Source organism: Zootermopsis nevadensis, unplaced genomic scaffold (assembly GCF_977971745.1).
Source record: "Zootermopsis nevadensis isolate Lab colony 2312 unplaced genomic scaffold, Znev_1.0 Znev_ptg000004l, whole genome shotgun sequence".
Lineage (NCBI taxonomy): Eukaryota > Metazoa > Arthropoda > Insecta > Blattodea > Termopsidae > Zootermopsis > Zootermopsis nevadensis.
In genome coordinates, this window is record NW_028259136.1 from 1,665,108 (window position 1) to 1,682,900 (window position 17,793).

The 17,793-nt window shown below is 36.1% G+C and overlaps 1 protein-coding gene across 9 annotated transcripts; it reads right to left on the reverse strand.

The window, feature by feature from the left end:
* Window positions 1-9: 9 nt before the first annotated feature.
* On the reverse strand, window positions 10-17,597 carry GAA1 (glycosylphosphatidylinositol anchor attachment 1). 9 transcript variants are annotated; one of them, XM_022058340.2, is made up of 15 exons: window positions 17,516-17,534; window positions 16,997-17,151; window positions 14,500-14,658; window positions 13,461-13,678; window positions 12,079-12,238; window positions 11,568-11,722; window positions 10,780-10,932; window positions 8,715-8,833; window positions 6,240-6,320; window positions 5,157-5,260; window positions 4,922-5,070; window positions 3,015-3,214; window positions 2,612-2,776; window positions 1,384-1,511; window positions 10-535 (listed from the first exon to the last, which is right to left on the reverse strand). In XM_022058340.2, the coding sequence occupies exons 3-15, from the start codon at window positions 14,639-14,641 to the stop codon at window positions 363-365; spliced, it is 1,947 nt and encodes a 648-aa protein (XP_021914032.1). In that variant the 5' UTR covers window positions 14,642-14,658; window positions 16,997-17,151; window positions 17,516-17,534; the 3' UTR covers window positions 10-362. The 9 variants fall into 9 exon arrangements, with proteins under 9 accessions (XP_021914032.1, XP_021914033.1, XP_087198960.1 ...); XM_022058341.2 differs by lacking the exon at window positions 16,997-17,151 and having other exon boundaries at window positions 17,516-17,597; XM_087342834.1 differs by lacking the exon at window positions 17,516-17,534 and having other exon boundaries at window positions 16,997-17,163.
* Window positions 17,598-17,793: the final 196 nt, after the last annotated feature.

The window sequence follows — 17,793 nt, forward strand, 5'->3', positions numbered from 1 at the left end:
TCATAAATGTATAGCATTTATGTAGTTTAATTAAATGTCCAAGTACAGAATGTACCATGAGGTACTCACATCCATTATACAATGTGTTAATATCCTCTGGTTAGCTCACAATCTAGGATCATTCTAATTTTTCATCAAAACTACAAACCTCTGTAGACAATACACCATTAATAATGGTTACAATTCACTTTTCTTCTCTCATAAAAATTTCAGGCAATCTCATTGACCTATCTTCAAACCTATAAAATGCAATCAGTGTAAGTAATTACACCAACATTGGAAATTTAATAGATTTGATCTAATTTCACTTTGAGTAAATTCATACACAAATATACTGTCACCTTCACTGAGTTTTTCTTTTGTCAGTCTTCATTTTTTTCTTCTTTTTTTTCCTGGTAAGGACTATTATGTAATACAATCCAAAACAGTATCCAGTTTGGAAGAAGAATGGCAGTAGCAACTGGAAACAGCCAGTTTGCATAAATATAGCTATCAACCACTGCAAAAACCAGTGCCTTGAGCACAGCACGCATACCTGAAAAACAAAATATACAAAAAATTAATTTGGCACTATGTTATGTGTAAAACTGTTCTGTAATTTCTCTCATGGATGACAATACATGATGCCTCAGTTACCATTATAATATCAGTAGTTACAGACAGTATGATTCTGGTTCATATTTCAACAAAGACACTAATTCTTTCTTCACCAGTCATATCAGGTAAATACGAGGCGCGTCCACAAAGTAAGTTTCCCACTCGTCCCACAGCTAGCAAACCTTATATTGCGCGAAGCGACTGTGCGTACGTGATAGAGCAATGACGTAGCATGGCGCATGCACTAACGGTACTTCCCGCGTTCTCACAGTAGCATCGTTGCAGCTGTTGAAGATGGAGGTTCTTATTCCACCGCCGACTGTGAAGTGCGGTCAGTGATAACGCTAGGCCGCACACGGCTCGACGGACAGCAAGTCTCCTGCAGGAGTTCAGCTGGGAGGTGTTTAATCATTCACCCTACAGCCCGGACCTCACTCCCAGTAATTTCCATCTTTTCCTACACCTCAAGAAATTCCTGTCCGGTCAGTGTCAGCGTTTTGAGAATGACAGAGAGGCGGAGATGGTTGTCACACAGTGGTTCCAATCCCAGGCGGCAGACTTCTACGACACAGGTATTCAAAAGTTGGTCCCACGGTATGACAAATGTCTCAATTCCGGTGGCGAATATGTTGAAAAATAGCTGGACACTTGCTGTATCTGTTGCAATAAATATTTCCATGAAACTTACTTTGTGGACGAGCCTCGTAGAAAGAGTAGAAATCAGACCATAAAGTTTCTCTTTCTATACTGGCCTTGTACTCTCTAAGAAAGGAGCCCCATACATACCCATTTCTGAAAGTACAAGAACTGACTCGTCTGGAAATGTCAGTGTAGTGTGAAACAGCACAACAATGATCAGCAACCATAGGGGATGCAAAAACACCCATAATATTTTCTGAAGTATAGTCAGGATCCTGTATGAACATAAAATCAGGACTGCAAGGTAACTGTAAATTGCATGCGATATTACTGAGTATGGAATTTATCGTAATACCTGCAACATGTATTCCAGTGAAGTAAATGTACAGTACTTCCAAAATGTATTTCTTTGCAATTTTGCATTCCTTACTGGCAAATATAAATGTATTGTAGATAAAAATCAACTGTTACAAAGCTGCATTTCTTCTACACTACATGAAGTCCCTTAGACATTGTTTACTGCTCATCATATCGAAAAATGATTCACATAAAGATCATAGATCTTGATCTGATCCACAGATGATATCATGTACCAGTTTTCTGAAAATTAGCCTTTGGGGAAGGACTGGCAAAGGATTTGAGCATCATGAAAAGTTGGAGTCATACTGGACCAATATAAACAATTTGTCATCAAAATCCATTTAGAAGTTCCAGAGATGAACCATGCAGACATGGATAAAATAAGTCTATTCTATCCATGCAGACTTGGATAGAATAGACAAATATTTCTTTCTTTCTTTTCTTTTCTTCCCCCCCCCCCCCCCCCCCCTCAATGGCAATAAATAAGAGTACAAGAGTGCAAAGGTGTTGTCAAAACTGGAGTAATTGAAATAATTTTTTTCAGAAATGTATTATCTCACAATTTCAATATGTACATGTTATATTTGAAATATGTTAAATTACTTCAACAATCTTATTTACCTTCTGCCTGCTATTATCACATCTTTCAATAACTTACTTTTACTATCAAAATTAATTATTATTTATTAAATTTGAATATCAAACTGGCATTATTATGTCTCTACCATAGTCTTGCTTCAATATCATAACTACGTATTTCCTCCAACAGAAAAATCACTCATGATCTATTATAAATGAGATAAAAATCTATTGTTGCATAGCCATTTGTACTATGCAGTTTATTTTTCCTTGTAGGATTTGAGGTTTTAACGGCGGTGAGATATAAGAATACGATAAGATATTATAACAAAAAATGAAGACCATTTTAACTTCATACAGTAACCAGTCTAGAAACTCATTCTTATTTCTGTTATAACATTTTCTTCCTAATACATATAAATAAAAGAAAATTCACCTGTTTTGTGTTGGAACCATTAATAAACCAGAAGGAACATACACAACAGCACTGAGAAGAGCCAAAGAAAAGTTTTGCATTGATGTACACAGCAAAATTGTAGCCAGTTCCAGTAATGCAACAATGTTGAAGATACTTCGACTTTCCACTGTTCTTCCAATATGCCTTAAGAGAAGAAAACATTTTAACCTATTCACAGGAAACATTATATACAAGGCTAAAATTCATATTTTACAAAGTTCTTATATGTGCCATTTTTATATCCCCCCTTCAGCTATTTCTCTATCATGAATGAATTGCCCTTTAGATATAATATTCCAGAGGTCCAAGCCTAATGTCTGGACCAAACAATGATGAACACTTCAAGAAAAGTTCAAATTTCAGCCCAGTCAAAGTAACTCACCTGCAAGCAAACAGTGGAAGAATAGACATTAACAGAGTCATAATAAAGTATCCCGCGTATAAAGCTAGTGGAGTCGACAATCCAAACTTAAGACCCAGTGCATTAAGTTTCTGAGGGGAAGACAACATGACTATACTGACAGAATGAGCTGCTAGAACAGTCACTCCCACAGGGACTAAGCTGAAATTGTTTGTTGAATCCTGGTGGAAGAAAAGTATAAAATTAAAATTATCTTCAACATATATTATAAACGACCTTTCTTACAAACCCAGAACACATGACAGTGTTAGTTTCAGATGTGACTAACTGAAACATTTGGAAAATAATAATAATAATAATAACCAGACACTAATTATAATCAGAAACAATAATAATAATTCCACTCTTTTTCTCATTCTTACTTATTATACAGTTCTCTGATAGCTTGTACAGAAATTTAAATACCCTCAGAAAACCCCCATACAGATTGCTCAGCTAGTAAATTTAAAAGCTGTTGCTTTAAGTGTAACCAGATAAATGACACAGACCCCAGTCACTGAAATGTGTATGTTCAAATGAAACCACTAAATTGCCTAACACACCTTTGGGACCACACTATTGCAGGATCCCATGTTTGAGTTTCAAACTACAAGCACCTTTCATAAAGAACCAGCAGACATAACAAAGGCAAAATTAATGGAACAGAAATACTGAAATAAAAGTCATTACAATCAACAAAGTCTATGCATTTTTACAGTTAATTCAAAACAATGGGAATGCCTTAATTAAGGGTAAATTTACTCATTTCTTTCAGAAACACAAAATGTAAAAACCTTGAGCATTCTCTACTGCTATTCTGTTATAATATAAAGCCATGCAAATGTGACTTTGTATGGACACGTAAATAAAAATGAGAATAATAAATATACAGAGTGAGTCAGAAGTATGTTTAGAAACTTCATGTGCGTGTTCCAGGATCAAAAATAAGAAAAAATGTTCCTATGAACATGGGGTCACAAATGTTTCATTTTTGAAATAATAGCCAAAAATAATGTTCAATGTATGCCTTTATTGCCAAGTATAAGGACAGGGATATTTCTGTATAACAGATTCTCAAAGGTTGTTCCTCCATTGTTCATCCACACATGCACGAGCACGACGTACACAAGACTGATAAATTCGTTTGTACAAACCAGGGTTTCGAACCATCTGGCATGCTTTCTGCACACGTTCCCATAGGTTGTCTGCATTGTTTATGGGTGTTGCATAAACGAGGGACTTCAAGTGTCCCTACAGATAAAAGTTCAATGGAGTCAGGTCCAGTGACCTCGGTGGACATGCTACTGGGCCACCACGCCCAATCCATCGCTGAGGGTACTGCTCATTGAGATGATATCTGACGCGATGGGAGAAGTGTGCTGGGGCTCCGTCATGCATAAACCACATTTGTCTTCTTGTATTCAGTGGTACAACTTCAAGGAGATGTGACAAGTGTTTTCTTAAGAATCGCTGATATGAGGGTCCTCTTAGATGCGATGGAAGCATGCCGCCAACAATTCCTGCCCAAACGTTAATTGAAAATCTTTGCTGGAAACTGGATTCACTTCGATATAAAGTAAATTCATTGAAACTTATTTTTGGCTATTATTTTGAAAATGAAACATTTGCGACCCCATGTTCATAGGAACATTTGTTATTATTTTTGCTCCTGGAACACGCACACGAAGTTTGTAAACATACTTCTGACTCACCTATATTCATGAAAGCACGTGTGTTTTACACTTGTTAAAAAAGTTTGCATTATTGCTCTTTAATGTTAGGTATGGAGTATGTCAAATAAAACTGTGTCCATATGCACACCCATACAAATGTTTATATAATATTAATATATGTAGAGGACACAGATTTTACTATCATACATAACAAACCTGATTGCTAAGTTTACTCTTATCTTCTTCAGTGTCCTCATTTTCTGCAGGCTGCTTTTTAGTTGAATCCTCTTGCATTTTTAGCCACAGGGCAAATGCTTTAATTACTAAACCAGCACAAATCAACCCAAGAGGTGGCATATACATACCTGCAAATTAATATGTAACATGTAATCTTTGTCATGCAAAACATCATAAGAAAGCTGTTCTTCAGACAGTCTGTATAATGTATTACCTATAGAGATGAATCTGTCAGCAGCAGGCAGAAGATAGAAGAAATATGACTGATGGAAACGTTCCAGCAGGTTATTTAAACTCCGAAATAACCCTTCAAGCACACTGAAAGGAAATGATCAACATATCTAATATTAATTATCATACACAAAAATCTAATCTTTAAATTCTTCAAACTGCTGGTAATGGATACTGTCTTAAGACTGAAGCATGCCAAATTTGTAAGGCTGTGTCAAATAAGCAACTGTATCACATACAAGTCAGGTTCTTGTTTTCATGACTACTTGCACCAACAAAGGAGATATTAAAATGGGCAAGGACACTGGGGAAACCTTTGATGTAGCAAAGCTAATAAACGACACTACATGGTAAAATATTCTACTCGGTAAGTACCATGCGATGGTTGTTAGAAGTATAAGAAGAAGTACAAAAATTTAAAAATGATATTAGGGTTATTTTTCATTGTTGTTGTATGTTGGAAGAAATAGAAAAGGAATACATGGAGAAAGGAGAGGTCTGTCCATGTATCACATCACCTAAATGGTCCGAGTGTGATGCCATTGATTGTACATTTTTCCGTAACAACCAAACTGCACAGCCACCATGTGCATTGGCTGACAGGAGACTATACTGTAGGTCGTGGATCACATTTCCATGGCAACTAAACTTCAAGCCAATAACAATGCTGTTACACAGCCCCATATTCAAGTACAGGTAATATTTTATTAATATTATATATATTCTAAACCAGCCAAGTACATTTGCTGACTTGTAACAGGATTTCAGTATGCCTCTGTTGTATATTCCATTTAATATATTATCATCCTTAGCAAACAGTATTTATAACCATACATTTTGGTAACTACTACACACTATCATCCCTGGTGAGAAAGTACCAATATTCTCTATGTTGCACTACTTAGTTGTAACCATTTTCCTTGTTGTACACACCATGATTTAACTAACCAATTTCTTTTGTAATCCACTTTGTTAAGTTCTTTTCTCTCCTGCTATTACATTTCCAGACACGTCACATCAAAAAATGTAATGGGTGTCACAACCTTTGTTATCGAATTGTACTTACCGCCCTACCTGGAAATAAAGAGCTGGACTACCTTTCCCCTTCTTTTCAAAACCTTCCAAAGTCACAGCCTCAATACCAAACCTATAGTTGGAAAACAACAAACATTAAAAGTCTAATCTCCATCTTGCATACTGTGCTGCTAAAATATAATATTAGTCTACTTTCCTTGTTTCTTAAGAAAAGAAACCATTAATTTATACTTATAGACTTCAGCTGTGTTACTGTTAACAACAATGGCAAACATCTCTTCCATCCAATGGGACTATAGCCTAAGTTTGGGCCTTGGCCTCCTCCCATGTGGAAGGTTACCTAGTCTTTGAAGTGTGCATCTGTAATTAGTGAGTGACAAGCCCACTGCCTCTGCACAATTTCTACTCAATCCTGATTTGTCTGTCATCTACTAGAAAATAAGGAGACACATGTGTGAGAAATGGCTGATGAATTTTGCTTACAAAACATCTTGTTCATGCTCATAAGGTTCTTTTACACGCTGTAAATCTACAACATGGGAACGCCGGCTTTACTTCCTCTCCAAAGGAAATTGCGCTACAGATATTTATCACCCTTAAAAATCCATCGAAAATGACCTGGTTTGAACCTGCAAATCTTGGGTCCAATGGTGAGCACACCAACAACTAGTCCACCAAGGGCGACCAAACATCTCTTAACACCTTATAAAGCCATGTGATAGAATTGTTATGGAATGCATTCCAATCTCTATTACATCATCTCAATATACTGATGCCAAAAATAACTCATATTTTGGTTTACTTAATGACACTTTTCAGCACTGGATAAAAATCTAATTATGAAAGACAAGTAAGGATGAATTTGGTTGTGGTCATGATCTATTTTAAGGTACTATCAACCCAGCATTTCCTGAAGGGAAGGAAAAAAAAAAAGACTCAAAATCCAATCAGGACAGCCAGTATCCTGGCAATGATCTAAACCAGGTACTTCATGAACATGAGGCAGGTGTACAAACTACTGCACTGTTATGTGTAGAACATTTTGTGATAAAAGATGTTTTTAAAACACACATCTGTTAAAATCACTTGCTTCTGAAACAGAAAATACAGAGTATGGCAGCCACGCAAGATGAATATATATCTCTTGACTTTATGATTGTAACCGATAAACCTCATACAATAGCAAACGTTTGTTATGACATAAGATGACAACCATGCCTACAAATTCAGTAAAAACTTTCCATAGTAAAATGTACCAACATAGCGATGATACACCTTTTTTGAGATTATGTCTGTGAAAGACAAAAATGTCAGCCTTCAACACATTCAGTCAAACCATCTCTTTGCTCATAATTGTTGATGGTAAGTTGTTTAAAAACAAATGCTTCAAGAAACTTACAAAACCTTTACACATGATAACAGCTGAGCAAGGGCAAATGAGGCAGCTGCCCCAAACACAGATGCATTACACAGCACATCATGTGTCAATGACAGTCAAAAGTCCTTAAATTCAAAAGCACTGCTGCTGAAATGTGTTGTTACCATTTGTTCCCACAAACTTAAAACCTTTCTTAACATTGAGTACTGGTTTTCGTGGGTCAAGAAGCCACCTGAAATGTTTTTTGTTTCTCAATTCTACATGCAGGAAGTAATGCACAGGACTATGAACTTTACCTCAGCAAAAATAGGCATATACAGAATGTCCCAAAAATATGTATACACACTATAACATAAAATATGAACCTTGTTATCACCCTCTATGTGTTAAGTTTATGGAAGACATGGATGGTGGTCATTCTGGACACCTACAATAGATATGTCAATTCACCAATTCTGATGTGTGTAATGGTAGAAATTATTATATCTCATTTTCATACAATGAACATACACATATATTTTTGGGACACCTGTATATTGGTTACTATACTTTTAAGGGGCATAAGGTAGAATGTTCATTGTAACTGTCCTAAAAATAGAACATAACTTAGAAAATGTTTGAATCTATACAAACCAAGTATTTAGGACAGCAATCTATGAGATCCCTATAATGTATAAACATACGGCAATCCATCACATAGATTTTAAGGATTCATTTACCTAAGAAAAGTCCACACTATAAATGTCATAACTATAAAATGTTTTAATTCAAATCAGTAATATTCAGAGCAGCAATCCACAAGCTCTTGACATTGTATAAATATCTGGCAATGATTCATATTTGGCTAAATGTACTCCCAAATATATTGTACACCCAATTTTGAAATGATGGAGTAAGGAAATTCTTACATGTAATAAGTCTTACAAAATTGACTTAACAGTTCTAAATACATCACACAATTAATAAAATACATCTATTACCATTTTTGGAGAACCTTTCACTAAAACTACGTTCTTAATATGCCAATTTAAATGTGTGCAAACATAAAGTGCAATCAATGATTCAAAATGTATATTCTGGAAAATATGGTATGTTATATTACATTATGGACTTTAAGAACAGACTCACCTATGGAACAGACCATGATTCCCATTAGGAACGCCAGATGCTTGTGTTGCAACCATTGCCATTAATGTCTTGAATGAATGAAGCCACTCTCTATACCAGTCTCTGTAGTTACCACTCTCCTTTTTGTAAGAGACAATCAAAGGAATAAAAATTACTAAATAATCAAGGCTCTTTAAATCAAAACAATGTTTTTACCACACTGTCACAAACTTCCTGTTCACTATACCATCGCAGGAGTAGAGAATACACATCTAGCCATGTCACTTGATTGGTAGAGAGGAATGTACAGGATGGCGCACGAAATGATGCCCTATTTGTTTTAACGATAAATCAGCAACCACGTTATCGGATGAAGTTTTCTGTCATGTGGGTAAGCGCAGTAGTTCATGGAGATACCATTAGGTGACATATGCATCACCTAGCTAACGCGAGGTTATTATGTCGCGGTTTCCCGCCAGTATGCAGAAGATGGCAGACAAGGGAAAACTTACGGTTCAGTTTTGTTTTTTGTGGAAACAAAAAGTGTTGTGGAAACGCAGAGACGGTTTCATGCCCATTTTGGTACTCACTGGGCCCCTGCTCCAAAAACTATTCAGACTTCATCAGCAGTTTCATCAGGATGGTACAGTGTTGGAAAAGAAACGTGGACGTGCCACAAGTATGCGTAGCCCGCAGAACATTGAAGCAGTCAGAGTAGCCTTGCAAAGAAGCCCGGTTTGCCGTTAAATACACAGTGGTTTATGCAAGATTGGGCTACACCACACACAGCAAACGTTGTCTTGGACTTCCTGCATGACACTTTCGGTCCACGTGTGATTTCCCACCTATATCCTGCTCGCCAAGGATGTGGACAGAACTGGCCACCCAATAGTCCGGGACATAAACCCCTGCAACTTTTTCCTTTGGGGTTATCTTAAGGAAAAACTGTTTCCAAAAAAACCAGCCTCAATCATGCAACTCAGGGTTTTGATTGCTTAAATGTATGGTGAAATTTCGGAGGATATGTGCCGTCGAGTAATCACGAACGTAGCTGTTCGTGTTTCGGAAGTTGCACAACAGAACGGTGGTCACATTAAGCATGTAATCCATAAAGGATAAATCTCCATGAATTGTTCTTTGTGTTCATAGATATATATGTACCATTATATGAATATTAAAGCCTTCATTTAAACTTTCAATCGGGTAACATTTCGTGCGCCACCCTGTACATATGCTTAATGTTTACAAGGTACATGAAAGTTTCTGAAACACTGCATTGTCATCAACTGATAACATGTGTTTTGCTCATGATGCCTACATTAATTCAAGGGAAGAATTAATAAATTCATAAAACATAATACAATGGTCTGTATAATCTCTTGGCCAATATATGACAGAGAACTCATTATTAAATAATGAAACTATTTCTTGTGAATGCATACCAAGTTGACATATTAGCACCAGTCTCCCTCTAATCATGCGGTAGGCTGTAGGTTATTGCCTCTCCTCTTTGTTTACATCATGATCATTCTTGGGTGAGACAAGGAATAACTAGTAAACAGCTAAGATTACACAAACCATAATTTGCATCATAAAAATGTGAAAATAAGACAGGACTTTTCCACTGGATTTAGTAGAGTATTTCAAGATAAATACTTTTAATGTCTTGTGGGATCTATTTTTCACACATTTCAAGAAATAATTTGCAATTCCATCACGGCAGTTGGGAGAAAATCATTGTGCCAAAAACTATTGTTTTGTCGGGCATGGTTGCCCATTTCCCCCTGCTGTCCAAATCTACTCATACTGAAAATTAGAGCAGGACCAGAGTTGAAAATAATTTCACTAGATGGCAGAACACCCCATTGAGGCATGACAGAAACAGTGCACATATATGAGCTTAACCCACTAAACAGTATCTTATCTGAAGCATGCATATATGTGAACTCCACACCATGTGGGCGTTAACCATCCATGCATATATGTACTTAGCCCACTTAAGGGGTTAATGGTCTTGGTTTTGAAGCAACCAATAATCATTCTTTCCCAATAAATGGACAGAAAGAATTTAAATCTACTGTCTCACCCTATTTTTGAATGTATGTTTGACACCCTCTTTGGAACACATCCTGTGTACCAAGTTCACCAGATCCAAGTTCGGTAACTGACCATTCAAACCCTCAATTTTCACATCAATGTGACCTATCTTTTCAGCATGAAGTTCCAGGTTTATGGCAGCCTGTCAAAAGAAAATGAATATTTATTTAAAATGTGAGTTTAACGTTCTATAAAAATAAATGTGAACTTGTAGGACAATGAGTCACATCCAGTCTGTGAACATATTTCATCACATTAAAGCAGATAATCTTGGAATGAATTAATAAGTGTGTGTTAGCACATCTGCTTATATGACCCTGTTAAAAGGGTCTACTTATAATTCATTTTATTCATGTAGCAAGAGGTTCAACCACACCTGCATTTACTTATATAAACTGTCTGAATCATAATAAATTTCCTTCATATTGCAGCCTAGATTCAAAAATATGGCTACAACGGACTCCACTGTGCTGGAGCTTCCTTGAAAAATTTTAGTTACTCAGTCAAGAACTTCCTTGCTTTCATACAACATGAAGGGTTTTTTAAATATGCTTACCATAGGACTGTAGGATGAGCTAATTAAATACAGTCCAACCCTTAACATCCTACTTCTTTGAGACCTATATGAATTTTGCATTGGTATTGGGGGAATAACTTTAGTTGCCCTGAGTACTCAGACCACTCCTAGGTCCATTGTGCATGCTGGCTCTTTTTACAGCCCTTCAAACACTATTACCTTATGTAGGAACATATCCAGTAATGATGATTTATTATTACCTGTATTGCTCCACCCCTACCCATCATATCACCATGATCAAGCACACCACTTCTCCCACAGGTAACTTTATGGTAAGCCTCAAGCCATGCTTGCACTCCCAACTGCTCGTGTTCAGTCACCAGAAAGATCACATCTTTTGCCCAGTATTTCTGACCTAAATAATAACACAAATCTACATAGATTCTGAAATACAAAAAGCTTGCATCTGATGCAAAAGAAAAGCTTAACAAAGAGCAGTGGCAAAATCCCTGCAAAGATTACGTTAGTAACATATACAACAGATGTATTTCTAAGATATATGCTGCTGTATTTGTAATGTAATTAGTTACCATTTTCTTCACCAAACTTTTATATAACAATTGCAGATGTATTTTCATATGACTAGGTATTATCTGAGTTAGAATTCTTTCCATTATATTATCAAAGATACATCTACATAATGTTACATCCGATACTAACTTTTCAGTTCTAAAACTCCCAAAATAATCAATGGCGAAGTACACAACTTACGTCTGAAGAACTTTGCAACAGCAAGCATGATTGCTATAGATGGAGCAGTGCCAGGATTAACACTGCTCGGTGGCCGGTACGGTACACTCAGAACCAATGCCTCAGTGCTTGAACTCCGGGGAGCACGAAGAATTGCATATACATTCTTCCCAGTAAATTTCTGTACACATTTAAAAAAAAAACTATTTATGAGAACTGGTCAGTATTCTAATACTGTGTCAATCACTGTGAAACTTTTGCTTCATGACAAAAAAATGTAAGAACTTTGGAGATGCGCATACCCTGCAGCAACTGTAGCATATTTGCCACATGACCTTTGACTTTCACTAATGGCTCCAGTATAATCAGAGTTGTTTGTGGTCAATATGACCATCACATGAGCACTTGGTTGGTTGGGTAATGACATCATCATGGAGGATTCACCATGTGATTACAGAGCTGGCTGGGCATTCCTCAACAAGTCACTTCTGTATGCAGATGCCATGCTACATCGGAAAAGGGATTATGATATACAGAAAAAATTAAAATTTCAGAATCACAGGACTTACTGGCTGTGACAGAAAGGAAAAAGATCACATTCCAAACAAAATTTATAAATTTATTCCATGAGGTAGAAGAGATGCAGGAAGACCTAGAAAGCAATAGAGAGATCAATTCCAATTCCAGTGGTGATTTTGGCCTTCCGATTTAACACTGTATAGTCTTGTAAGTGGTTACCAATGTTTTGGAGTAACCTACTTCCATAATCTGTACTGAAGATAGAGGCAAACAGATCCTCCAAACTTACATGACATCATAACCTAGAGCAGTGGTATTCAACCTGGGGTACGCGAAGACATCTTAGGGGGTATGTGAAATTTAAAAAAATATATATATTATTTTATGATAAACACTGAATAATCAGTAATGTAATTTATTTAATTTTTTTTAGTTGTAGGTTATATACTATGTATAACTTGAATTATACACCAACAACTTTGGGGGTACAAAGTTGAAGAGAAATTATATCTGGGTGCATGCAAACAAAAAGGTTGAATACCACTGACCTAGAGGAGCACAATCCCTATTTAGTTATATCTCAAAGTTTCAAGCCTACTATAGTATTACATATTGCTGCATTACATATCAAAGTATACAATAACAAAATAGTCATTGAGGATGATACAGCCATTTCTCCACTTACATATCTTTGTTTTGAAGCAGTTGAAAAATATGCACTTCTTCATTTATGTAACTGTAGTTCAAATTTTAATGTTGTTATAAAGACAGTAACAAGCCAATGATGGTGTAGCATTGATGGACACAATGTCTGTTAAAATGTAAACAAAACATTTCTGTATAAATAAAAAAATGGCTGTATTGTTGTTGCAAATATTTCTTACGTTTCCCAATCCTAATGGATAGGTGAGTGTGAAGTTGTGGGTGTACGTATCAAGATTAAGTTGCCGAAACTTGGCAATCAGCCAAGAGTATGGCACTCCATTAGGATATTTGGCTGCCTCATCCAGAAGCTCAGATTGATACACCTTAGCTATTGCATCTTCATCAAATTCACCTTTCACAAGTCCAGGAAGAAGTGCATTTTCAGAAAAATATGTACCTGTTTAAAAATATGTTAAATTCAAAACACCATTCATTACAACCATTGATAACCTTATGAAATCTAATGTTTGTTAGGTTTGTAAAACACTTGCATGCATAAGAAAATAATTAGAATAATGGCTGGTGTCAAAAGCAGGGTATCTTGTAGAAAATTATTTTGTAAATTTAATATACTTCCACTTGCAAGTGAATTTATACTCTGCTTGCTATCATTTGTGGTGGAAAACATGGATAAATTTAAAAGAAATACAGATGTACATAATTTAAATACAAGACGTAAACATGATCTATATGTGTCAAATGCTAACTTTACTAAATATCAGAAAGGAGTGTACTACACAGGTATCAAGTTGTTTAATAATCTTCCACCAACAATTAAAAGTCTAAATTATGATATAAAGGTATTCAAGCCTGCATTGAAAGATTACCTCTTTACTCACTCCTTCTATTCTGTAGATGATTTCATCTCTGCTGAAAATGTTTAAGCTTTATATCCATAATCTACGTATATGTAAAGCAAGTTTTGCATTTATATTTAAAATTCTGAGGTTTATGTATATTAATTTGTAAAATTATTTTTCATACTTGTATTGCAGAATCTGAAATTTATGTACATTGATATGTGAAATACGTTCTTGTACTTGTGTTGAAAGTTCTGAAGTGTATGTATATTGTATGAAATGACATGTTCTACATCCTTTGGTTGAGTCCTAAGAAGGATCTATGGAATGTAAATAAACTCTACTCTACTCAACTCTACTTTATAATAAATTTGTATATAAACTGTTTTCCCAAAGAAAGGTTGAATTGAATATGTACCTGCATTAAAATGTTTGTGCGCTAAAATCATAAACCACAGTACTCCTCCAATGTATAATAAAATAATCAATTTGTTGTGATAGGTGACCAAGAGCTGAGTGAGCCTCCCATGCCCAGCACCTGGATCAGTCAGTAAACCCATTCTTTACTCACAAAATCCTGAAAACAAAAATATTTGAATAATTCATAAGTATAAACATAAGCTAGACTGATACAAAATCCTGGTGAAGAAATTTCAAGTGAATGACCACCTGGTACCACAAGACACTGGTGTAGGCCAAAGTTAGGTTTGGTCATATGGTTATCTTACATCACTGTGATGATCCGGATTACACTGCAAACGTGTACTACTGACAAAAAATTCCATCATGTTCTGACATTTGATGGCACTGGTAAACCATGAACTGTTCACAAACGTAATATACCTGCTACTGTTACAATGATTAAAATAAATGAATCTAACATATAATTATTGATACCATTACTATCAAGTGGGACAAGACAGAAAGATCATGAATAACAAATTCAGAGTGGATATGGCTGGAATCAACTGTAGCATATATACATGCTATCCTAGAACCTGGACTGAAGAAAACAATGAAAAACCAAAGGTATTAGAACTATTCCCCAGCCCAACAATACATATATTGTTGTACCAACTGACCCAACAAACTAAATTAATACAGGCCTTAAGAAAAACAAATGTTAGGCATTTTAGATTCAGCATGTTCAGAAATGATATTTGCTGACACCAGGGTTATAGTTACAGTAAAACTTAACTAGAAAACCTGTTCATACTTCCCAATACATCTGGACTGACAGGTTGTTAAATTAATAAGAGTTTACTGTTTTGCTTCCAGAAGCAGCAAGACAAATTTCTAAAATGTTAAATAAAGGGCAACTTCTTCCTCAGAAAATAAAACACTCTCATATGAAAACAGTTGCATTTTCAAAAGTCATGTGGATACTGTATAATGCTCTTTCATGGATTAAGGAGACAGAATTTACATAAATCAAGCTTCAAATTTTCTTTCCAGCTTCAAATATTGGTGTCAAAAGCAGTCCACTGACAGAACATCCAGAATGTGTGTACAATGTCCCTTAATTCAGTACTCCATACTGCAGCCTCCAAATCAACTTCAATACCCAACTCCGTGAAGCAAAGTCCTTTGAAAGCTAATGGTCACTCAATTAACCAAGACAGTTAGTTTTTATTAAACCTGGAAGTTCAGTACTGTATTCACAAAAAGACTGTACAGCTTTAGTAATTTCTACCACAATTTGTAAAGTTTATTCACACTAGGTCAAGTACCTTCAAGTGACTGAATGAAACCTGATCCTAATCCATTCCTTATTTCAACTCAAAATAATCAAACCTGGAATGTGGGAATCAAAGCCACTTCTGGCACCTAGTCTGTGGGGTCTGCTAGAAAGAACTAGCTAATCTAAATCACGGAGTAGATGCCGCTCCCCTTCATACCAGAAGCAGAGGGCAGATACAATCATCGAAACGTTGTGTAATTTTATAACACCAAATAGACACCAAAAAATCCTGTTTGTATTACACCTTCCTCAGCATGTTTCAAAATGTAATTATACATACCAATTAACAATACCAAAATGTAAGCATTCCTGTTTATATTATCCGGCATAATAGAAAACACGTACAAAGCAATGTCTAATATTCAATCAAAAGTCCCTTCCTAAATCCGTACTTTCCATGATGCTTTAGTTATGAGCAGCATACTTTGGTCTGTCTTTACACAAACCAAGCCACGTCTATGAACCAAGACGCCACAATCATAGTAAACCTGAATATTACCACATATGATGTATGTATTGGTACTGCTGTATACAAAAGTCACACGACGATATGTCTAGAACTTTTACTCATAAACAGCAACCAACCATAAGGCGAGCCATGCGCAAGCGTAAGACATCGTCCCTTGAAAGGTTATACCATTCCTGCGTTAGAAACGCGTTGCTGTAAATGGAACACAGAGCCTTGAAATTAAAATGAGGCTGTGCTTACGCTAACGGGAATTTTGTCGTGGCGGAAAGCCTGGACAATACAATCTAGGGATTATAGCCACTGGTGGGAGGTTATCCCATCACGAAATCTCAATTACAGGAAACTTGTCCTTTGTGAAAATGATTTTGGTTGAACGGTTCTCTTGGTTAGAACCTAGATATAGATGCTGCACCTTGCAGTCTGGTAGACATTTGTCTGAAATACAGCTACTATTACTACTACAACTAAATTCATTTCGTGAGCAATTCGTGTTGGTACAACTTCGCGCTACACAGATCACCGATAATACCAACGTAACTCAATCATATTCCCTACTGAAGATCGTTATCTTCTGGGATTTTGTGCCGTGTAGTCTGGTAGAAATTTACCAACCTGATGGAGGCAGCAAGGACCTCTAAAACGTCGATAAACTACTACCAGACCACACGGTGCAACAACCCAGAAGACAGCACTGTTCAGACTCACCGCCGCGTAAACTTCAAATAATACATATTCCTTAGTGGTCCGGTCAAAGTTTTGCCTTCACTGAATAGTTTCTAAATATCACGCCAATTCCTCGCGCGGATGAAACTTCTACCTGACCCAACACAGCCACTCTTCATAATCTCCGCCGTGACAATCTGAAATTGTACTAGATCTTAACATTGGCAACTCACGCAGCGTAAAACGTCACGCATATATTATTATTTACTCTGTGCGTTACAATATAACTTGAAACCAACTTGATAAAAACACCACCCCCCTCGATAACACAGGAATGGTTAATTTTACCAATCTGAAGATGTCTTGTAGGATATAATACCATGGAGTGCTGCCTCCATCATCTGGGTAATGCTGTTTAATATGATGGAAGTATATATATAGAAATCCTACACAGAAAGTATATAATTTGACTACTAGGCACAAAAGTAATTAACAATTGTGATGTAAACATGTTACCTGACCAAACAACTGAAAATATGAATATATGTAGTGATGTTTTACCTTGTGTGAATTATCTATTGTAGACGATTTTCATAAGACGTGTAGTTTAAAGCGTCTGCAGATAATTTGTAATGAAGTATTATATGACAATCACATTAAGGAGTACAAACTTTATCAGTAATGGGAAATTTGGGGGTGGGGGCAATTTACCTATTTTAAATAATGTGTGAGACTACTGTATACTATTTTGCCTAATTGCCAACCAAACTATATTACATTCCTCTGGAATCTTACAGTATGATGGTCAAAAACATATTAGTGGAAATAAACTCTCTGGG